Source organism: Protomyctophum bolini (assembly GCF_963924005.1).
Source record: "Protomyctophum bolini genome assembly, chromosome: 9".
NCBI classification, from domain to species: Eukaryota; Metazoa; Chordata; class Actinopteri; order Myctophiformes; family Myctophidae; genus Protomyctophum; species Protomyctophum bolini.
Window position 1 is genome coordinate 21,461,516 of NC_137870.1, and position 25,943 is coordinate 21,487,458.

Sequence of the window (25,943 nt, forward strand, 5' to 3'; positions counted from 1 at the left end):
GTAGAAACATGTTATTTTGTACGTTTTCATAGTAAATGGAGAATTAAATCCCATATTCTGACACAGCTAGTGAAGAAAAAATAGGATATGCCTATATTGTGAAAATGATTAGTCAACTAAATAAAGTCCAAAGCAGGGTGCATAACTTCATTACTGGATGTGGTATTGTGTTCCATATGAATACCAAAAGGGTTAACCTGAAGGCAAATTGTGTTAAATAATGGCATACAAGGTTTGTAGTTGTACTGAGCTCAACTCATCTTTATGGAAATACATATTTGAAAAGTAGGGGAATTATACACCTACAGTAGGATCAACCTGCAGGGCTTACAGCAGATTTGAATTCAGCGCCCTCAATACCCCTAGAAAACCATATAGCCTATGACATAAATTAACACAAATTGCCTTCAGCACGTTAAATATGCACATATTCAGGAATACTACATCAAAATCTACATCCGCGACAAACAGAGCTCAAAACATTTAACAAAAAATATTTGGATTGAGACCTCTTTAGCGTTTGAATGTAATATGCATCCAACATATATCATGGCAGTGAAGAGGTCCAATAGGTCCATTTCAAAGTGCTCTGTCCCCTTATTTATTGGCTTTGGTAAGCTGCATGGAAGATCTGAGATGATCCGACGTTAGACTTTAAGAAAGATACCCTATTGGTCTGAATATTTTTTTTCCAAAAGAAATATCCTAAAAAACAGGGTCATATTATAATCAGGGACTAGACTATTTGCCATTCAATGTTCTTTTTCCACAAATGATTCTTGAACGAATGACTCTTCGACACAATACAGTAAAATACCTTTTGGTCAACAGGAATAAAAACAAACAAAAAAACAACAGGAATGGCGAGGCGCTGCCACTGTATGATGCCAAACAATTTTGACTGACCACGTACAGTTTCACGGTAGAAAAGATCTTTATGAGCTTGTTGACTCCAGTGCTTGAGTGTTACACAAAGAAGGTGATTGAGCCACTAAAATCAAGTCTGAGAGAAGGAATTAGCATGAAAGGGATCAGCCTCAATAACTTGACTGTCCACATACACAGTGGACTGGACCCCCCAGTGTTAATTAACTGTGAGCCTAAGAAATATAACCAAATTGACCTGTAAGGGTCCATTTGGTTACAATTGTACACTCTCGGATTGAGGATTTTACTGTGTAGATTAATACTTCATCCAGCTTCATCGAGAGTTAAAACAGCAGGACCTGATTTTTTCAGAGCCTACGGCATTTTCCCATAGCATATGAACAGCTGATATCTTCCTTCCATGTTCAAATCAAAAATAACTTATCATGACAATGTAGGCTGACTGTAGCTCTACATATTTTCTGTGACATAATATTACACTTCATAATAACACAAACTGTATTGTAGCCTACATATTTAAGAAACGACTGTAATATAATACTAACATGAACTAAAATGAAGACATAGCCTACGTACCAACATAGTAGCCCAACAGTTGTAATACTAATACTAGTCACTACTGGGAAATTGATCACTTATGTTTATATTCACAGAAAACATGACTACTGTTGGGCAGAGAGGAAAAGTCAATCACAAATGCATAGGAAGATTCATCTACATGCCTTGCATGGAGTAAGTACGAGCAAAATAAGAAAGTGCTTGTCACAAAGCAAATGTACCTCTGTCTGTCTGTCTGTCTGTCTGTGTACGAACAGCTGCAATACCGCTGGGTGACCAAGAGTGGCAATGTTGAGCAGCCTAAAAGGGCCATTCACACTGAGCACTATAACTGCAGCCAGCCAGTGGTGTTGTTTCTCTCTATGCATTACTTAGTGACCCATAAATGGATGCCTATGGCACCAATGAAACCATTCATGGTTATGGCGGATTGAAAACAGAATGCTCACAAAACTCTTGCTGGCAGATACTGTAGTGTTTATACTATAGGAATTGAGTTGTGATGTTTAACATGCACCCAGCATAGCAGACAAAATGTATTCATCCATATTAATACATACACATTGTGAGAAATTGTTTAACCTTATTTTCCACATCTTGATTTTCCCATGCCCAGAAAATGCTGTACCGAGACTCTGAGTGTGAAGGGGAAAATCCCGGGACTACACATAGGGCATCCTATAATCTGTAACCTGTAATTCAGTGTTGATCCGTCAGTTGATCAGTGGGTTAGTCTGTCCACGACTTTGGTCCCAACAACTCATCTCGAAAATAGCAGGCTGGATTGGCAAGGAATTCTTTGTGCTATTTCATGCTTCTTGGGAGGATGAACCGTAATGACTTTTGCTGACCCCATTGCCCTTCCTCTAGTACCACTCTCACAAGATAGCTCATAATTTAATTGCCAGATGGGAGGTTAAAGCCTACAGATTTTGGTGATCCCCCCGTACACACCTTTTTTTAACCTTACATTTATTTTGTCCCAAACTATAGTGAGATCAGTTCAAATCACTTTAGTCGTGTTGGAGTGTAAGGAGCAGCATTGCCTTCAGACACCACTGACGAGCTTTTAAACTCATATTGTTAAATTCTTATTTGTTCTTCTTAACAGCTTGTGCTGTTTCAGTGCTGTTAAATTATTAATATGCTGCATTTTTATGCTTTATTTCTAAATTCTAGGTGAGTGCAGAGACAGAAAACCAAGGGCAAAGAGAGGAGAGACATGCAACTGGGACTGGGAGTCCTTGCATCTCATGAGCACAGTCTTTGCCGTAACTGTCACCCATGTGCTCAGAAGTGTCATATCACAAATTACACAAGGTGTGAATCCTAAACCTTAAAGTAGAATTCCATGCTAGAAGGCTTTCTTACCTTTCTTTGTAGTTGTTACGTCCCTACCAAAGAGGTCCAGGTGTTTATGTGCAAAAGCTCCTTATTGGCTATTTCCCCTACCATAAGCCCTCAATGAATTGCATTGAATTGAATGGGGCTATGGGGTGTTGTGCTAATTCGCTTATTTCCATCGAAATAAGTAGTAAAGTGTGCCGCTTGGGATATTATTTAATTATGAAGGGGATATATACAAAAAAATAGTTTTGAGTGATGGAAATAAGCGAATTATCACAACACCCCATAGCCCCATTCAATTCCCATTCAATTCAATACAATTCATTTAGGGCTTATGGTAGGGGAAATAGCCAATAAGGAGGTTTTGCACAAAATAACACCTGGACCTCTTTGTTGGGGACGTAACAACTACAAATAAAGAAAGCCTTCTAGCATGGAATTCTCCTTTAAATGTGTGATTTCAAGATATGTAGACGATATGCTGTCCATCTGGACATGTACTGTACAGTGTACACATAGGTCAGTCCGGGTCCTTGGGTTTATTGAAAAAGGAGCAGCAACATGAAGCAATGTCATCACAGCCAGATGGAATTCTGGGGTACAAATGCTGAGATGGCTCCATATACAGCCTCTCAAGGGTCACCAATGACAGTGGGTTGGAAAAGCACCACGTCGTGCATGGCATACCCAAATTCTGACAGAAAAAGCACAAATATCACAAGCAGCTAGGGTAGAAATGAAATATTCTGCAAAACTGCTGAAGGCGTCCAATCTGTCTGTTTCTATAGACTGGTATACTGTGAGTCATAATTATTCTATAGGGACACTGAAATAAAAGACAATACAATACAATACAGGGCTCACACAATCATATAGTATGAGTGTAGTGTTGTGTTATCCAACCTTATATACTTCATTGACAGAAGTCCCCCAGGGATCTGTAGTTAATTGTACTAAGACCCCTCATTCTCCGCCTCTATGCCAAATCTTGCAGAAAATAGCCATACTCTGTCATCAACCCTAAGCCATTCCAGCCTGTCAAAGTGGGCAAGTAGTAGCCTGACCAGTTTGTTTTGGGAAGTCTATTCTGGAGCCTTGTTTTAAGGGCCTTTGAGGTGCTGTGGTACAACGAGGTGCATGCATAGTCAAAGAAACCTTGTACGAGGGCTTCTGTTAGGTTTTTGTCGACCAGTGAGGAGATCCTGTATAGGAATCCTTGTTCTTTGGTTGCCTTTTTTTTTATTACGTTGGTGACCATTTTATCAGAAGATTTGCCTCCAGGATGGAACCAAGGTAGGTAATTTCATCTTTTCGTGTAATAATATTGTCACCCACTCTAACCAAGAAGCCATCTGCCTTGCTGAGATTATGATTTGATCCAAAGAGAATGGATTCAGGTGGTAAAGATAGTTTGTTATCAGCGAGCCAGGTGCAGATTCTTCCGAGTTCGGAGCTGAGGGCCTTTTCAACCTGCAGTTTGTTCCTGTCCGAGACCAGCAGTGCTGAGTCATTTGCCAACAGGAACAAGTTGCAGTCACAAGCTGATGTCATGTCGTTTACATATAGCCTACTAGGAACAGTAAAGGCCCTAGTATGCTCCCTTGTGGAACGCCACAGCTCACTGGGAGGGGGGGCACCGGGGCAGTGTTCCATTCACCTCCACCATCTGTTGCTTTTAGCTTGTTAAACACATTTAGTGCCGGAAGTGCTTCAAAATAGGAGCTCTGGGGTGCCGGAGTTGTCTGATCGCTTTTACTCTGAAAGCCATGAACCGGAAACACTTTCCTAAAAAAGTTGACTTTACAAAGTGACCTCACATCCCCGATCATTTTAATTTATACGATATATGATCCAAAAAGCGTTCATATTTTGCGGGAGAGACGGATGAGGAGCAGAAATGAAGCGCCAGCATATCGATCCATTCATCACCACGGAGAGCTCCCTGGATTAGGAGATACGAGTCATTCTTTCCGCCGCGCTAACATGGGAGTCAATGACAAGCTAATAATTGCACAGAGCGTTAGCATACGGCAAGAGAAAAGCGAAATGCCAAAAATAATAATAAGAAAAATTCGGAATATTCCTATCTCGCCCCGTATCTTTGAGGGTGCGCTAGGACGTACACAGACGTCCATAGCACCTCTCGGTTCGAATCCTTATGACGTACAGGTGCTTCCTATTAACTGAAACGGTTAACCAGTATGGTTACGGTGTCAAAAGCCTTTTGGAGGTCCATGCCGCAGTATTTGCCAGCATCCACCTCGTGTTTGATGTGGTCACTCAAATAGAGGAGGCATGTGTCAGTGGAGGCGTCTGGTCAATTAAATATAGTGTTTAAGTGGTTAATTTTTCCATTTCTAATTCCATTTGGTTAGAGTTAAAGTACACTGAAGATTTGAAGCCCAAACCAAAGGATCGGTTCGGGACAAAACATTTTTTAATGTAAACCACACCAATGCAGATTTTATTTCTAAGAGATTGCATTTCTAAATTAGTAGGAACTCGCGTCAACATAACAGTTTTAACACTTGGTACTTGGCAGGATAAGTAGAAAAACGATCTATGCATACCTGTTTTCAAGGACACTCAAAACCCTCACATTTCCATAACAGTGGGTTGGAACAGCGCCGCTGGTGACTGTACTACAATAAAAATTACATCACACGGCAGTTACTGTGCATCAGTCAGACATCAATTTGACTTTTAAGAATAAATACAGACAATTTATTTTGGCAGAAGAAAAATTACAGTGACACTGGGTCAGACAAGAGCGCTGATTAAACACTCCACTTCAGGCTCACAACTGGGCTCTAACACTCACTTGAAATGTATGCAAATTGTTCCTCTCTATTCTTTTCAGGTGGCAAAAGGCACATTTTGAATGTTTGTATTATACAAAAAGAAGTGATGTGCTCCAAGATACCTTTGTTTAAACACCGGAGAATGGTCCTGAATATAAATGCCTTTTCTTTTGCAGCAGTGATAGCGGATCAAATCGTGCCATATGCTACATTACACTGGTGTAAATTGCTCAGAACTTGCAGCAACACAGTGGGTTTAGGCCACAGTATTACAGCATCCATGGCAGTAAATCAAGACATTAGATTTTATATGGACTTGTCTCTCTCTCTCTCTCTCTCTCTCACACAGTGTAATGTTGCTCTGATGAGCACCAAATACTTAAATTTGTCCAGTAACAAGACAAGTTCAATGCACAGCCGACATCTTATCTGGAGGAGTAACTTTCAGAAGAAAACATTAGAACAGATTTATTTTTCTCCAACATTAATGCCACAGTTTGCAATAACCTGAAAAGGATGAAAGCACAAAGCCCATATGAAAGATCACATAATGACACTTCTATTGCAACTGCGTTGGGGGGGGGGGGGGGGGTTAAAGCAGTTGTAAGACAGGATACAAAGTGACCTACCATAGCAGACATTCTTAGATAGTATTCTATTTTAAATCCTCCATGGCCTTATTACTCAAATAAATCTTCTTCCAGATAGAACAGCACTTCCAAAGTCCTCCAAGCATCATTCTCTGTGAATAGGATTACACTGAACTCAAACCGTCAAAATTATTTCATCCGTGAAAGCTAGTGAGATGTGACACACGAACACTACATTACCTTTTTGCAAAAGGGAACAAAGACCAAAAAAAGAGACCAAATCATAACCAGTGAAGCACACCATCACCTATCGGTATGTAAATGAGGTGATTTGATCAAATTGCTTTAGCAGCAAATTGCTGGCTTAATAAGTAGGCTTTAAACGACTACTTAAATGTTCCCTGTAGCTGCATAAATCTAAACATTACAACTGTTTTAATGTAGCTACCCACAGTGAAATATAATTCAAAGCAGCTCATTACTTTGTGCAAATTATAATATCCTTATTCTTACAATACCCCACAGTTTGCATTAACACTAATGGAGTACAAGTGTTAAATACCCAGAAATGTCTTATTCTTTTCCAATGCAGTGCATTCAATACATACACATCTTTTTCCATCTAAGAAATAAAACAAAACATGTGTTAAGTGCCATGACATTAGCATTTTAAATACAACACAACCAAATCCATGAATCAGTGGAAGCAAGTGCAAAGTTTTATATCAAGCGCTTCAGGTTATGTGCCAATTCAACAGAGCCTGTAAGAGGACTCTGGTTTACGGTGGACGGACTCAGCAGGATTTGGAGCACAGTAATAGCATCTAGCCACTGGGTAGGTTGGACTCTTCCTAAATGGACGTACAGAAATGACCTGGATCTGTTATTAAAACAAGGTTGAATTTTGACAACTAGAGCTGACACAGCATTTACTGTAAGGTCGCCTATGGTGTTTTTGTAACTCATGCAGAAAACAAATTCTAAAAACTAAAATAAATGAAACAAATCAGAATAAGTGCTTTTGTGCAGTGTGTACGTGGTTGACATGCAGTAGGCGGCAAATTTCTTGAACACTCGGTTTGAGGTTGTAAACCATTCTTGATCCCAGTGTCTGCGGGGGCAAACACTCTCTAATAACAGTAATCCATCTCCTCGTTGGCCAGAACAATAGCTGTTCTGCAGGGGAGGTAGACCTGGGGGAAAGACAGAGAAGAAAGCAACAGTGTAGACGAGAGTAAGTAAATGCATACAAATATACAAATATATACTTTGAGAAACTTTGCAAAACTTTGCTCACAGTGTGTCGCAAGTGAGCCTGTAGATCGGGAGCGTATGTTCCCCAGGTTCTATATTCCCCACGATGCAAAAAAGGTTTTGTTCCCCACTTAGAATAAACCTAAACCAGAAACCTAACCTAGTAATTTTAGTAATTCTAGTAAGACTAAAAGTATTTTAGAAACTCTTAGTGGTTCTTTTAGTAGCAAATTCTGATTTAAGCTTAGTCTTTGAACAATCCATTGAACTTTAGGCCTGCCTAGGCTACTTAAACTATCTAGTCTTAGCCAACTAAAAAATAACACTGGCATAAAATAAAATAAAACATAATTGCTCAGACTCTTCAACAAAGAAAAATTTGTTCTGTACTAATACTTACAATTGTATAGTACAAAACACTGAAGTCCTTAAACCAAAAACCTATAACGCTAACCCTAAAATAAGTGGGGAACATAGAACCTGGGGAACATAGGGATGACCCCTGTAGATCTGCTAGATGTTCCCCCCAGAATATGGACACTGGCGTTCAAGTGGTTAATTGTGTTAAAGACAGTCATTCTCAGATTCTTATTATTTTTAAGCACTTGTTACGCCTGTTATTACTGATTAGTTAGTACTGATGAGTTTTGACATTTTCTGAAAATAAATGTTTTAGAAAATGTGACATAATGACCTAAATGGGGATGGCAGGTTGAAAGTGTGGGTGTACCGTTGGTCCCTTGATGATGTGGGATGTTCATTTCTCACAATCAAGATATAATACGTTTCACAGGTGAACAAAGAGCAGGATGTAGAGAAGAGAGAAGGAGAAGTATTGGATATCTAACATATTCAAATTAGACTGCAACAGGAAATCAGCTCTTTAGAGGAGTAATTTCATGGAAGAAGATTCTAAATATACAACAGTATAGTAGAAATGGTCCCAAACCTTTCGGCAGTGACATGACTAGACGGCACAGGAGTTAAACAACTAAACCACTGTGTATAGACAAAACAATATATTCACGATCAATATAAAAAGATGTGTGAATCACCCATGTAGGCTTCAGCAACTCCACTTCCCTCAAGGAGGAAATAATGGTGTAGTAAAGTCAGCACAGATCAATGAATGAGTCACACATACTTTGGCACTTCATTTTCACATCCTGGCTATGTTAGAAATGTAAGGAATGAGAAGATAGCGCTCACTGCCCTGCCTACTGATAACTTCAGAAGTTACGCTGAAAGGAGAAAAACATGGTGGAAATGTCATGAAAGAAAACAAATATTCAACATAGTAAAGGAAATCTTCTCTGCAAACATCAACACAGTACAAATAATTCCTCTGGAGGAAAGTAGTTCAAAGTAGAGCATCTAATCATGTCTTTGATCAATCCTATTTTTATTCACAGTCCAGAGTGTAGTTCAGAGGCAGGGGATCCACTATGTATATCGTAAATCGCTTTAAGATTCATGTCAAAGCACAAGTCAACCAGACACAAATGTTATTGCATTTCCCAATAGAAAACATAACACTGAAAAGAGAGCACAGCTGTAAACAATTCAATCACCCCCTGAACTCCTCAAGCCAACCCTCTGCATCAGTTGTTACGTGTGGGTTCCTTTCCTACACAGTTTCCATTTTAAAATTCCGTACTTTTCCAGACCCAAGCGTGGATGTGTTTCTCTGACTACTAAAGAGAAACTACTGTTTGGTACCGAGGGAGGGGAGCATCTTGCCGCTCAAACACTGACACAGACATTGGTGACTAATTAAACAGTCACAGTGGGACAGTCTCCATGCACGCAGCAGCACTGCGGAGAGACAGAGGGCCGAAATGAATCATTGCACCTGTTTAGACAAAAGCTACCTGGAATATGTCAACAGCTTTTATTTCCACCAAATGGATAACAATAGTGACAAATTCTAAATCAATCTACAAATATAGGGCAGCACAGAGTCCCAAATGTTAGCAGTGCAATCCCATAACAATATAATTAACATTTTACTAGTCACCATCATGAAAATGGAGTCACAAACGATCTAGGACATTTCAGGGCTCTCACACCTACAACCTTGAACAAACCTTACCGGCAGCCTGTCCGTAGGTGCTCTTTGACCCCAGTCAAGGGATTCACATCAACACATGTCTTAATGGCTGTCATAGGAGCAAAATTAATTTAATCCCTTGTTTGAGCCAAATCTGGGTTTGCACGTGTTTTTATTTTAACTTCCTCTGGTGTGAGTGTGGACTTTGTTGACATTAAAGGTAGTGTAAGTGATTTTCTTTGGTTAAAATAAGTGTTTAAAAGCTCTTGTGATAGTACTCATTGCTATAGAGTGTTTGTTCAGTAACAGGAGTATGTCTCTCCAGCTTTTTATTAAACAGAAAATGCATTTTCAGAAACCAAAACTGAAACTGGGATAACAATTTTATCCAATCAGGATAGAGATCACAGTCAGGATACTGATTAAACAAGTGGAATAGAGCACCGAAGTCTGACGTCAATATCGGTAGAGGGCGCAAATCCACAGGTTCGTGTACTTTTTATTTGCATTATAATCCCCATAGGGGGATTTTAGATCGCCTCATATAAAAACTGTGTTTGAAAAATAAAACGTCTGTGTGTCACCCCGGCCACTTCACTCATATTAAGAATCAACTGACTGAGAGAAAACGCTAATGTTACTGCTGCTGAATTACATTTTCGCTAGAAGCAGACTGTATCATATATATGAGTGACTGACTGTTGCAAACGATACAGATGTTTTTCCATAGAAACAAATAAAGAGGATGTGTGCAACAGTGCATACGTGCAATATCTTTCCTCCTTAATTGTCGGGATGTGTGACGCTCTTCACAGCGCCCGTCTTGTCTTTCATAAAACGGCCATAATTCTGTGATTTTTCATCCATTTTTTAAAATGTAAAATTCTCCATATTCCTTAGGAAGTTTGCTTTCATTCATGTATCGTACCCGATTCTATTGTTATTCAGTCAAACGATACAGAACCACAAAAAGCAGACATCGGCCTACAAGCTATCATGCACATCATGGCTGTCGACAGCTTGTAGATCTGTTCTTTTGAGGCACAAAGGAGACAGCAGTGCAATAGGAATAATGTTATGATTTAACCCAAATGCGACAAAAGTCTATGGTGCCTGCGTGCGGAAATAAAATGGCTCAACATGAGTCATTATTTGTACACCATTGTGTGTGGAAAAGAAATGAAAAAAATAGACTGTAGGGATTTGGCTGTGGAGACCCCTGGCCTGCACCCTGGTCTCAAGTAGGCTATACCACTCGTACGCTATTAAGCAACGCTTAATTTGCGCATAACGTACCGGGTGTCAGCTAACTTTTAAAGGGAATGGCACCCGCCACGCTGATTGGGTTGATGGAGGTGACGCCCTAAACACACCCATGACTAATTCAGGGCCGTTTTACGCAAAGCACCATGGCGGAGAGCGCAGATTACCCAGCCATTATAGCAAAATGACATTGGTCACACCTCCATCATTTCAATTATGTAATAAAACATGGCGGAGAATATGACGCGGATAAAGGAGCGCTCAGCCTACAACAAAATCTCAAAAATGTACTAAAGGTAAGTTTTTAGTCTCAGAAGCATTTGTTTGAATAAACAGTAATTACTGTATCTGTGTTGTGTTGTATATGATGATAAAGAGAATAGGGACATCTAGCATAGCTCATTAGTAAAATGTAAACGGCAAAGTTCTTGCCTATTAAAAATAATACCAGTAGACATATCACTCCTAGGATGAAAATAGGACGGATCAAAGCTCTAGTTTTGCTAGCTTATTTGAACCCGACAGTGCTGGCAGAGGATACAGAGAGCAAGTGTATGAGTACTAGAATTTCGCCCGGCTTCGCCGGGCTCATCCCAGTGTCGTTGCAATAACAGAAAGTGTTTTTTATTTCTCATAAATACGCAAACATGGTGAAACAACTACAGTCACAGAGAGCAGTGGCAAGGTAGCTGCTGCCTGCTAACGATGCAAACAACAGCCTTGCCTGTCGTGTGTGTGTGTGTGTGTGGGGGGGGGGGATAGCACTAATTTTCGACATTTTACTGTGTCATAAATATGTACATCTGTAGCCTATATTGTGATTACATTTGACCGTACATTTGACTCTTGTGTTATATTCTTGTGAAATATTCAGTAAAGTATTGTGGTGAAATATTCACCCCAAGTTGATAAGATATGCAGAGAATATAATAGCAAGAAGCCCCAGTTTGAAATGCATTAGGCCACAGACCCCCATTTGATACCATTTGCTCTCTGGGAAAATCAGGGTCCATTTGGTTCCATTTGTATGCTCTTGGAGTATGATGACTGTGCTAACAGTATTATCATCAAATATGTCTCAGTTTGAAGATTCAAAAAAACATATTTCATATGTGTGAGCTTGTAAAGTCGAACGTTCAACCTAGAGACAGTGTTGCCAAGTCTGATCATTATAAGCTACTTTGGACTTGTTTATCTATTGGTAGTCCTTGACATGGAAATGTTTGAGTTCCACTGCTCTGAAACAACATTAGACAACAAAGTGTGACAGTCAACACTATAATTGATTATTTTAAGACTAATTTCCGGACCATTTCTGATTTACCTACTTTGAACTGGCCTATTAACATTTTTATAGACCTGGTTGCTTGTTTCACTCTCACATCCACGATATGTGGCAACCCTGGTCCCTGGTTTGTTTTGCGTGTGGATGTTGTTTTGTGTTGCTTTAGCATCTTTAGCACAGTATCTATCACAGGGTGCAGCAGCTGCTGCTGTCATGAAAACGCAAGTTTCTGTCCCAGAAGCTCACGTTAGGTCTGCGCACACTGTACGTTGCTATGGCAAGCTGTCATCAAATGCTGCTAACGTTGTGGTCAGCACTGTTAGCATGTGTGCTATCAGGCAAAAGCTGAGATAGATATAAAACTACTGGCCAAAATGTCATACAAAACACAACCCCTCAAATCGGAATGTGATTGTGACCTACAGACCATCATGATTTGCTTGCTGGACCTATAAATAATTTATTTGCATTAAATTGCCACTCGCCTTAGCCTGCATGCCTATTCTGTGTCTCTGTGTGTGTGTGTGTGTGTGTGTGTGTATGTGTGTGTGTGTGCGCGTGTGCGCAAGACAGACGTGCGTGTGTGTGCAGGCTGAGAGCTGCTGACTGTGATTGACGTGTGAGCTGGATAAATCAGTGAGAGTTGGAAAAAGCGCACGCAGAGCCAACTCGCAGGCAGTGCCTCAGGCCAGATGCCTGAGAATCGGCACAGGATTCTCTGGGTCACCAGTGTTGGTGTGACACACACGGCTTCCACATTTAGCTTCATACTGGGTGAAAGTGGCGTTCCAAAAATTATTTTTCCCCTCGGAATTCTTATTCACAATGAGATGGAGTTGAGGTGTTTGTGTTTGCTTGCTGGAGCTATAATTAATGTATTTGCATTAAATGTCCACTCGCGCATCGAAGTAAAAAGCAAGATGGCCGATTGTGAGACTGAAAAGTAGCTGTGGGGGCGGGCCTGGAGGGCCTATGAGAACACGGAACAGTGTTGCCAGGTTTGCGAATTGTAAGCGAGTTGTAGTGTGTGTAAGTAGCCTGGTTAAAAGGCCTTGTTTCTGCCCGTGTTGGGGCAACAGAACATGTCGACCAGTTTTGTTAACCGCTTTTGGTCAGGTGACCAACTCCACAAATGTTAAATTAGATTAATGTAGACATTACCGTGTCTGTCTCCAGCCCGTAACATGGTAAAAACGCTCCCCAGAGATGTGAAGAATTCACCACAAGCATGGATGGTACAAAGTCAACTTGGGGCTATTAAGTAACACCCAGAATATATTTTTCTAGTTATTATATTCCAATATAACAGCCAAATAAGAACTCCATGTTTAACAATACTGCTGTGTTACAGTGCATTTCAGGTCTCAGTTTCAAATACTGTCTGTAATCATTATTGCTGATCTTACCTTCCATATTCTTAGACTATGGAACTCAGAAATTGATCAAATGTAAAAGAGTAACAGTTCTCTGGAGAAGTTTTCAATTGCCATCACTGGCAGATGTAGGCTACAGTACATTATTTTACTCTTTAAAAATAAAATAAGTTTGCACCAACTTTGGAAGTTGAAAATATAACAAGGCTTGAATTGCCACCTATTTTGCACACCCCCACACAGCTGTGGTGTGCAAAAATACAGCCTGACTTTGCACTCTCCATAAGCACAGGAAACAAACGGGTCTTAGCACCACAACTCTTTTGAAGCCTGCCCTCCTGGGGTGAAGAAGCTAGATTCTTCCGGTGACCATCTGGTGGTATTTCTTGGTCACTGACTTAACACTGAGTAACTGTTCCACATTCAAAGAATGACTTTCTGTCAGTATAGAATAATGAGAGACGCTATAACTATTAATAGTGAGTGCAATTTGTACTGATTTAAAATGTGCTATAAGATTATAGTGTTCGTTACTGGGTTAAACGTTTTAATTCATTTCTTAATATAGTCTGTTCAGTTCCATTTCAGTTCATTAGAGTGTTCAGTTTCATCTAGTACCGGTTATGTTTAACTATGTTCATTGTATCGTTAAGTCATCATCATCTGTTGTCTTATTGCGAAGATTAGAATTACGGTAAAGTTTAACTATATAATAGGAACAGTGTCTCTGCTAAGAGGCCCGCCTCTGTAAACCTGAATGAGCTACTAGCCCAGATTCCATTGGTCGACGAGTCAGGAAGTGCCTAGTTCATCTCCTGTAGAGGAGGAGTCAGATCTGTGTATATAGCACCTTGTAGGATTTGTGAATGGGGGCTGTTCGAACGAGTCTTCATTTGGCTCTTACTAGGCTGGTTGGAACAGACGAACTGCATGTACCTTTTGACATGCTGGCTTTGTAACTACTGAATCTCTTATGTTTTGCCAAATAAACGCTGCGATCTGGAGAACCTTTGTCCTGCGGTCCTGCCTTCCTTCTTCCACTCTCCGTGCGGACGACACACACATCGGTGATTTTATACAACATATACAAAAATAGAAATACCGGTACTCAAGTACATGTCCCTCAAAATTGTATTAAAGCACAGTAAATGTACTTAGTTTAATTCCACCAGTGTTAATTTCTCATACATCCCTGACAGTGCCAACATTAGCAGATGACTTGTTAACTAAACTTCACAATTTGGCCGGGAGAGATGACGGGGAGGAGGGGAAAATCGTTGGTGCTTGAATTAATAAGAGTGAGAAAAGATGTAAGAGAATGTGAAATTTCACTCCTTCACTGATGAAAGCTGAGCTAATATCGTGGAGGGGAAGAGGCTTTTAACCACGGCAAACTGCATCTTAAATAATGCTGAAAATAATGCTCTTAATGGAAGTGCAGAACATTGCCAAGTATGTTTCTGATCCAACTCTACAGAGAGATAGATTCTCTCTCCACTACAGCCAGCATTTACACATCCCTTCAAGATCCCTAGGTGAAGTTCATCTAAGGTTCAGATAAACACATCGACTTACACTTTATCAATCCTGGCACTAAATCATACATCATAAACTGCCAATAGACCAGTTTACAGATATCAATATCTGTAAATTAATTGGATTCATTAACATAAAAATCTTCATCAAATCATTTTTGACCTTATTCATAAACATCCAACTGCCTTTGGGGCTTTCGGCATGAAGGGAAAAAACTATGTCAAGGAAAATAGGGTTGCAAACATGAAAAAAGTCCTGGAGCGCTGTGCTTAAAATGCATATCAGTGTTTCTTTCTACATTTTCAAGGACCAACCTATTTCATGCCATTAGCCTTCAGCAGTCTCTATGATGGAAGCCCAGTGGTTGCACTCGCCCTGATATTTTCTCCCCGCAGTGAAGCTGTGCAAGTTTCAAGAGTCATAGAGATGAAAAGGTAAGTTCTAACACTATGAATAATGCACATTGTTTGCTGGAGAAATCTGAAAGTGCACTATATCAGATGCACCTCAGTCTCATGACTCCATGACGACGGCCAACTTGAGTAGCACAAAACATGCATGCAAAATGTTATTCACAGACACTACCATCCCCAGTTTCACACAGCTAGCCTTTGTTTTTTATATACTGTACGTACCCATACTGGATCGTTTTCTTGAGGCTACATTAAAAGCTACTCATATTAATGAGGAAGTCAATAAATTATAGAACAATGGTTGAGCTGAGTCTCAGTGGCATAAAGCCAGTGCTGGCAGCCACAACCCCAATCTTTGTTTCCTCCCTTTTCTCACAATTTGTTGTAATTCCCAATTATCTCCACACTTGTAGTCCCCTGACACTGCTAACACCTACAATTGGTCGTGTGGGAGTGTGTAGACAGCACATTATCTCCTCTGATATTCAAAGGAACGCGCTGTCCCAGTGGTTTCCAAACAATGGATTGGGACCCATTTTAGGGTCGCAGGCCCATTTGTATCGGTCATGAGTAAATATCTTTATTTTTCCTACAACAAATATATTTATATATTTCAAAAGATTTTCCCAAAAAAGTCACACAGATCGGCTACTTTGACTATTTCAGAGACAGGGCTAATGGTTAATTCATAATGTACCGTACCCAAATGTATCTAAAAATGTAACTTTTGGGTCTCAAGCTGAACTAGTTTGGCGTTCTGTGCTATCCCTGTAGTTCTTCTCCCTGCTGAACAGGTGCCCTGACTAACCTGTAGGAGTCACTAATGCACCCTCACCGCACAGCTTCCCACCTTTCAAGCACTGTCATTGGGGCTGGACAATTAGCCGAAAATATATCGAACCCACTTTTCACACTTGAAACATAATATCTCCTCTGTTGCGTGGAAACCCTATACGGCATGTAACCTACACTGTTACTTTTCAGGAAATGGGGAAAATAGCCTCATAATAACACATCGCTACTGCGGTCTTGTACGTTGAAGTACAGTAGGTGGGGCACTAGGGATTTACTAAATATACATATACCGGTACAGTACATCTGTGAAATATGGATCAACAACGTTTCTACCTGGCAGCAATGACATGGACCAAAATCACAGAAAGACACTTTCATGAGAATACTGTTACAGGAAAACTGTACATTTCAGCAGTGACAGAAGTACTCCAACGTTTTACTTATGTACAGTACAAGTATCAATACTGCAATGTAGAAATACTCTGTAAAAGTCCGGAAATCATCTTTACTACAAGTAAAAGTAATCACTTCTTACACCCACACTCTGATATGAACAATAAGGCTATCACACGGCTAGCACTTTCAATATCAAATGACACTGATCATCGTCTGTATCGCTTCTTTAACCCTCATGCCATCTGGACAAAGATACAGAACCTCGCCATGGAAAAAGGTTAGTTTTAGTATGAGTTTTGTTCCCTCAGCCACTAAACAAACTGCCCCACCAATAGGATGGTTCTGTATACATGTTTTGTATTGTCTTGGCCACGTATGTGTTGTTTTTGATGTGGGTGTTTGATTGAACAGACTGTGAAGATGAATATCATTCAGGACTATAATTATTATCATCATTGTGCAGAATGTCCCATTTCACAAATTCAAAATGTATAAAAAATCTTTTGAAATGTGACACATTTGAGCTTGTAGATCTGCTATTTTCAAATGGCCGAAATGTATAGGGCTGAAGTGGTTAATGTATGTCACTACTGTATGTTTTACAGTACTTCAGTAAAAAATATATTTACCAGCATAGAGTTGGAGCGACCGTTGAATGGCTCAGCCTCTGTGATGAACTCTGTGTTGTGGTCCAGTCGTCCATGACCGCCATAGACGCTCATATCAGAGTCCAGCTTGATTTTGTATCTGACAAGGGCTGGAGTTAAGGAGCACTGGTGTACAAGGGAAAAGAGCCAGGATGTTACAGTGTTTTGTCGACAAAAAATAAGGTGAACAATGTTCGTCGACAACCCTTTTGCACTGACGAAAACAAAATAAAATAAACACTAAGCTATGACTAAAACTAAATATATTAATAAAAACTAGACACAAATTTCTTGATTTCTACAGCTCTCAGGCAAATATTGTACTTTTGTTTTACTCTACTACAATCATTTGACAGCTTTAGTTACTAGTTACTTTACAAATTTATATTCTAGACATAAAACACGTCAAACAATTAATTATATTATTCATTATTAACCAATTATTTTATATTTTGCCTATTTGAAAACAGAAAATCTACAAGCTCACACACTGCGTCATGAGCTTGTAGATCGGCTATTTAAAAAACAAGACCACAAGGACTTTTTGGTGCTATCCCTTTTGGACTAAGTGTTTGACTGTACTCTGTTGTTCTGTCTAATAAACTATACAATCAATCAATCAAAACGTTTACTTTGGTACTGTATGCTTTCATACCAATACTTTTGTATTACTCAATATTTTCATATTGTGGTTACACATATGAGTACATTTTCCAGCACTGCGGCTCAGCTGCTTTTTCAATTCAACACAAGCAGCACGTACATGGCACATTTCATGCTCATCAGGACACTCCGACGTGACACAGGATATGATGTCCAAGATGAACACAAATAGAAAACAAAACCACCGCTCATCCAAGGAGCGTGCCGGTCTAATGTATTCAATTCATTACATAAATAATGCATTTCATCAAAAATGTATCGAACTAAACAAACTTAATAATTCAATCTCTTTCTTCTCTACGCAACCTTGGTTGGGCAGAAACATTGTATCTCCATATTTCATCTTTTGTTTTTAAATGAATGGCCTATTTTTCAGAAGTTGAAAAAACAGATGATCTTGAAACTCATAATGCGGCACGTTGTGAGCTTGCAGATCTGTGTTTTTGGCCTTTTTAGTCTTTTAATGGATTTTCTTTTTTTTGTTTTAACCTACAGTATGACAAACACAAAATCAGATTGAAGGTGGTTAAGTCTGTCTGTTTTATAAATATTCAACCAATTAACAATATTAACAAAATGACTAAATAACTTAATTGGATCTATAGGAACACAGGTTCATTTTCCTGAAAATAACAGTTATCTCCATATTCTAATCTTTTGTGTTTTTTCCGTACATTAATACCCTAATTGATCATACTACATTGGCACACAAAAGCATCAAAAGTAGCAGATCCACAAGCTTTTGAATTAGAATCCTGCAACGGTTTTGGACATCCAACAGAGACGATATGACATATGTCATACTGTAGTAAGTGCTTCCAATCATGCATGAAAAGAAAAAAAAGAGGCATTATTAAAAATAAACAAATTACATATATTTTGTACCATACTTTAGATTGTTTATTTTATGCTATTCCTTTTAATGTCATATTTAAACCGTTACATTGCTGTGTGACAATGGTTTGCATACAACATAAATGTCCTTTTACACATGAAGCAAATTGAATTACATTAAATAATAATAATCTTTCAACCCCCACTGTACATCTGGAGGGCATACTGTGACTTGCATCTATCTACAGTAAATATGAAACAAGTAGCCTACTGTCTAATTTATTTTCATGGTTTGAAATCAAAATAAAAGTGAAATAATCTACAAATTTCATTCACACAGGGCTTCCGTAGCACAATTCCGACACATCATATAGAGTCAGAAGAATGGCCTGAGTGCATGAAACATCACTCACTCTTTCTCTGTGCATGCAAAGCTTTACAATCTATGATCATTTGACTCTTTCTTTTGGATTCACCAACATTCTGTTCAGCAACTTCAAATCTGTTTATTTTATCATTATTATTTTTTACCAGAAAGGTTAATGAAAGTTAATAAACCAACAAACAAAATGTTTGTACACACACACACACACACACACACACACACACACTTGCTAAAGGTACAGTCCTCATGCCCTCCTTATTCGACAGTCAATAATGTGCTGTGCCTCACATCAGTAGCTTGATGTACATTGATTTGAAAGTACCCCTGAACATCTGTGTAGTGCATTATTTGCGTTAGGCTGGAGCAGTCAGGAGTGACAAAAACCATGAGAGAGAGAAATCAGACATGCAAAGAGACCCCTAATTGGATGGGTGAATAATCACCCCATCGGCTATGCTCTGAGGTCTGAGTGAGATCGTCCGACATTGCCTCATTCTGCCCGTAGTCAGGGAAATTCTGCATTTGCTGCCTGCTTGTCTGCTTTGATATTGATGATTAAAAAGAAGTGCTGGTCTATGCATTGTTTCTGGCTGGTAAGAAGCCCCCACCTCTCTTTTCTGCCTCGACTTACTGACAAAAATTGTTACAATTCCAACATGGACACAGTAGAAAACTGTGTACTAATTTGATAAAGCAAGGAAAGCCTAACGTTCATAACTTTACATGTGCCTGTGGACTAGAATTGAATTGGAGAATGTCTGCAGTAATTCAATGCTCCTTGGCAAACTACTCTGTAGTAAGGAGAGCAGAGCAGAGCTTCAGCACAATTTGGTAGTTGGCGATATTTTGACCATTGTGTCTTTGGTAGTGTACAGATGGCTGGTACAACAGCTTGCAGTTCAGCTGTAAAGTAATGTAATCAATACTGCCTTTGTGAATAAATGGGGATGATTTAAGAACACAGTCAATTGCCCAATGAGCTGAAGGCATGGGAGGCAGTCTAGAGCATGGTGATTGGAGGCATTGATGACCTGAAAACAATCTGGCCATGATCATGATTGCACACCAAGCCACCACTTAGTTTCTCCATCAGGCTGTTTTCTTGGTTTTTCGCCGCTTTGTTTATCTCGGAGCCCCCACCGCACATAGACAATGCAGTAAACCGAAAATTGATTCTATTTGATCAACACTTTCTTATTTTCACTTTTCAACCTATCTTCATATAATTGGTCCTCACTAATGATCATGATAAAATAGCACAATTATGTTCTACTCAGTCTGAGTCTCATAGGAGGGCTATGGGCAATTCAGAAACCCGTCCACCAGTGACATCATCGATGAAGCAAATAGAAACTGCAGGCTTTCTATTTCCGAAAAGTTGCAATGCGAAAATGGAAGCCATCATTCTCGCGATAATAAAAAGCCTCCATCGTTTTAACTATGTTTTAGCGGGTTTGAGAACAGCACTTTGCATTCCTGGAGTGTGGACATGCCCGGAACGGCATCCCAAGAAGTCATAATATGCATTTTGGGGAGTGAGAGTGTGTTCTGTTGACAGTATACAGTAGGCACCTCCCGCAAACTTCTGACACATCATCTGAGTCCAGACAGAGATTATGTGTAGCAGGACAAAAGCTGTAGGAGCAGCAAAAACTTTATATTCACTGTATAAATGGCTTCCAAGTTACATAATGGCAGCACTACTAAGTGTGACTTCTTCTGCTGTAATTCTGTTTAGGAAATTTCTATCATGTAGTTGTGTGGAGAATCGTTAGCTGATAAACTTGCAGCTGCCTAATCGGACAGTGTACATCAAAGACCCATCTACGCAGACAGGTAAAGCCTTCAAGACAAGATCCAACTGGGCTTTCAAATACTCTAACCCACCAGATAAAGCTCACTGCCTGAGGAATGTGTCCATTGAGAGAGAAAAGAATAGACAACATACTGATGGTTTGAGTGCCAGTCCAAGCTGATGTCGACTGAATTTTAATGGCCGACATTGGTGAGGTTACTCTTGCTTTCCAGCTTGAAAAACCATACAAACAAAAACAACAATGCTCATACAAATGAAAAATCGAGACGCGTGCGCCACACACACACACACACACACACACACACACACACACACACACACACACACACACACACACACACCAACCTGTAGGAGGCGCTAGTGCTGCAACAAAGATCACAATTCCCTACAACAGAGTTCCAAATCACAAACCTGTTCGAAGACTGTGGTGGGTGAACACCATTTAAAAAATAAAATATAACCAAAATGCATTAAAAAAATAATGGTTCTGTGATACCAACGTTTGAAAGAACAGGGAAAAAGAAAAACTTATTTCTGAGATCCAATGCATGAATGTGAAAAAAGGCAGATGGTAGCCCATCGGTATAAATTATGGAAAGTGGGGGAAGAGACGGTGAAAATGTTAGGTCCGTCCAACCAAATTATATGCATATGACAAACCATAAAATAATGCACTTGCTGTGCCTCCAAGGCTCCAAATGAGGACAGCCAGACACACTGAATCGATTTTCCAACAGTTCACAACATGCTCAGTCGCGTCCAGTTATCTTTTTCAGAGGCAACCGTGATGAGGAGTATCCCAGTGACACGCCTGACCCTCGCACAGGTTTGAGCAAGTATAAGGATGTGACGGCCGAGTTTAATGAAAAAGCTCTTTTGGATTCTTGGAGCTTGTCTTGTTTACCTCCCCTGCCTCTGAGTGGCACTTTCATCTGTCTTCTCCCCCTAATTGGATCCTCTGCACACATTCCCATCGGAGGATCTGCATCTCCTCGCACACACATGCAGCATTTACCTTCCTCACACATTTGCCTGTGTTTTGTTCTGCTTCTCTGTATAATGACAGCCAGAGCTTTGCCCTCACATTTATTTGCATTTCCTTTCCTCTCACCCCCCAACGTGCGCACGCACACACACACACACACACACACACACACACACACACACACACACACACACACACACACACACACACACACACACACACACACACACACACACACACACACACACACACACACACACACACACACACACACACACAGTGAGGCCTCTCTTTAAATATTTAAATAATGCAGTGGGAGGGGAAAAAGCAGCAAAACCATCTAAATGAGAATATATCCTCAAACAGGAGCAAGGCCATTAGCAGAGTGCCCAAGTTCACACACCAACACAAGTCAGAACCTACAATTAGTGCTATTCCAACTGGCCGATGGATTAGGAATTGTATTAGATCAGATTGGAAATGATCAGGAAAATGCACATCATTTTTTACATTTTAATTGTTCTTCATATGGGCTGATTTGAAAAAGTCAAACTAATAAAGTTTTGCCATGCCATCAAATTACCTGAGCCATAGGTGAAAAAGAACTGCAATTTCCTATCCATCCAGAATACAATGTATTGACATGATATATTGTGAGAACCAGCTAAGACTAATATGCTTTATAATAAATCCAAATCTGTAGCTTTTCTGTCCCCATTCACATACCTAATCATTAAGCCTGCTGTAATCACAACTATGGGACTCATTAAATTCCTCTGTGCTGCTCTTTAGGAAGACAGACAGCCTGGCTGCTAAAGAGAGTGCTTTCTGAATCACTGCCTTCTGCTATTATTTCTCTCTAATAACATCATGCCACTATAAACAACCGACTCATATCTCTGTTGACTGCTAAAATTGTATCACAAAAGGATATTCCTCAGAGAAAACACCCCATTAAAATCAGGGGTCAATGCAAGTCACATTTACTTTAAATCTAAATAAAAAGCCTGACACAATCTTTACATTTCATCATCCATTCCCAAATGCATACATCTTCTCAAAAGATGATTAATTGGTTCTAAAGGGCCACTAGTTTATTCTACTCACTCTTGCATGGTGTGTGTGTGTGTGTGTGTGTGTGTGTGTGTGTGTGTGTGTGTGTGTGTGTGTGCGCGCGTGCGTCCGTGTCTGTGAATGGGTGAATGTAATGCACAATCTATGTAAAGCCCTATAAAAGCGCTATATAAATCCATGCACAATGACGATGCACAAGTTGTCAAGGCGCACCGTTGCTCCAATCCACCTCAAACTTGATTCAGGGGTCTACCATGACAATAGACACACCAGAAAAAAGATCAGTGCAGGACTCAATACAAAATGTATTGCATATATGTATTATGTATACAGTCCTGTATTGACTCTGATCAATACAGGACTAGATTTGAAGGCTGCGTAGTGCACTGCAAATGTATTTATCAATGTACTGTATATTCTCTTCAAATGGTCAATCTGTCTGAAACTTCCATCAGAATTTGGCAACTTTACAACAAGCTATAGGAAGGAAATAGTAACTTAATACTCAGTTCACTTTGGAAATGAAGAGAATATATGAAAATAGTACAGTACAGTTTTTCGCCAATCCTAAACCGATTCCATGCATGTGGCGTCCTGATGTGGGTGTGTCAGCAATATTCTGTTTCAGCACAGTGTGCAAGTCTGACAAATGACAGCCATATACTGCAGTGTTGTGATTTCTTTTTGTTATTTTCTGTCATCATCAATTCCCCCATGTACACCGTTTTTGCCAACCACACTGTTGGCCAGGCGAGGGAACGACATGCCTCCTCTGACACACACATGGAGCCGTTCAGCCGTTCAGCATGTGGAGGTTTGTACATGTATACTGTACTAGTACAAAGAAACGCTTAAGTCAATGTTGCTGTGGCATTAAGACTGAGCACTGTACGTAACCTATTGATACCCTAAATCTTTTATCTAATTCTCCCTTTATCACTGCTAAGGGTTAGCAGTGATAATGCATTAACCCCAAACATTTTACTTTACTACAAACTGCAGTGTGCATTGCAGGTTGTCAATCCATAGCAAGCATGTGATAAGATAATCAAATCATCAAACATGCATTCACATGTACAGTATAGATGTAAAAGGATACTTTCCAGTGGCCTCCACTGCCACCCTGTAGTCCTGGTAGCTCTTAGTGGGATGGAAGTTGAAGATAAACAGCACATTTGCCCTCTCAAACACAATGACTTTGTCTCCTTCATGCTTGGCACTGACAAAGGCCTAAATGGGACAAAGAACAAAACAAGTCAAGTTATTATTACTTTATGACAGTGATTATCAAATCTTTTCATTTCCAGGACCGCCAAAACTATCTGTTTTTGGGCACTACAGTATGTGAAAATATCTTTTGCCAGGGACCCAGGGCTGCTGCTAAGCATTTGGGTGCCCTACGCATGATATGTTATGTTTATAATGTTTGTGCACTTTGAGAACCACTGCTTTATAAAATAATAATCATCTTCCACTTTATTATTAAATACACCTCTATTTTGGAAATGATCATTATTGGATGACATTTGCAAACATTTTGAAACTATTTAAAAAATAGTGAAATATATATATATATATATATATATATATAAATAAATAAATAAATAGATAATAGTGTCTATGTTTGCAGACAGACAAGGGATGCCAGAAGAAGGTCAGTAGACCGAAAGCTTGCTAAATAAATACATTGATTGGGCGCAGATCTGAGTGTGCGGAGCTTCCCATTATTTTTCTCAGACAGACAAGGTATAAAATTAAGTGGTTAAGTGAGGTGAAGGCTGCAGTACACATTGTGTTTCCAATCCAAATATAACGGCTAAAACCATCTATACATCTAATTTCAGGTGACAATCATCAGCTGAGAGCAGGTGCTCAGGGCAATGAGAGGCACAAGCTGTCAGCCTTGGACAGCTGCAGATGATGAAGCCAACATGACTCTCCTGTGGAGCGAGCCACTGTTAACGTGCCATTAGTAGATTATCAATGTCACACAAACCCCCCTATTTTTAGCGATTTGTTCCCCCAGCCAATTTTCAGTGGAGAATATTCAAATAATGAATAGGGAAATATGCCCCTTGACAATTGGACTGGCAGAGTATGGAGGTTACAGGAAGAGGTGTCTTCAATCTTCAAGCAAACTCTTTTTACATGTTTCTCCTTCCCCGGAACACCGGGTTTTCAATGCATGGTTTCATAACTGGCTAACTGCATCTGCAAAGACATTAAACTGCATCCAACTGTATTAAATGTACAAATGCATATTTTATTCGTTTAGCTAAATATATTGTATGCTATTCATTCAGTTAATCATTAGCATAAAGCCATCCTATTTTTTAGTTCATGTATCTAGTGATACATGAACTGTAGTTACTAGCTATAGTATATATACAGTATAATAAATGATGAGACCAAAATTACTTCGTTTTCGTATCATGAATATTTTTGAGATTTTCTCAAGTTGGTTCAAGTCAACTTCCAATAAAAGTTACTATAACTAACAGATTGTGTGGCCCTGGTTTTGCCCTAGTGGGACTGATTGAGGGTACTGTAAGTCGGAACTTGATCACCCCGGCTGGGTCGCCTGAGTGAGGGGTATGATGTTGGTAGACCTGAAACCCTGTTGACCTCAGGATACATCACTGAGGATACGTCCCAGGTGCATCCATGCAATGGATTTTTTAGTTATGGAAATAAGTCAATATTACGGGTCAGCTGTTGTCAAGTCACAACCCACCTGCTGGGAAGCACCAGTGGTATAAATAGAATATGAGCATAAACAGAGGCCTCCAGATGCCAGCGACCGCTCAGAGAGAGAGAGAGCACAATTCTGTCTAGAGTACATCACAGCAGGGCACTGAACGGGGGCTTCCAGTCATGTACATTTGCCCCTTTGAAGTTCACTACTACACATCTTTTCAGGAGGCCAGAGACTGCTTAGAGAGAGCACTGGTCTGGTTTAATACATCACAGCAGGACCACCAGTGATGTTA

General features: G+C 39.8%; 1 protein-coding gene across 2 annotated transcripts in view; it reads right to left on the reverse strand.

Annotated features, from left to right (window-relative positions):
- Window positions 1–6,046: 6,046 nt before the first annotated feature.
- Window positions 6,047–25,943, reverse strand: part of gbe1b (glucan (1,4-alpha-), branching enzyme 1b) — an 88,622-nt gene continuing 68,725 nt past the window's right edge. For both annotated transcript variants that reach the window (XM_080772799.1, XM_080772800.1), the window contains 3 exons: window positions 24,053–24,183; window positions 17,179–17,296; window positions 6,047–7,377 (listed from right to left, as the gene is read on the reverse strand). In XM_080772799.1, coding sequence (XP_080628925.1) covers window positions 7,315–7,377; window positions 17,179–17,296; window positions 24,053–24,183 — 312 coding nt within the window. In that variant the 3' untranslated portion in view covers window positions 6,047–7,314. The remainder of the gene's footprint in view (window positions 7,378–17,178; window positions 17,297–24,052; window positions 24,184–25,943) is intronic.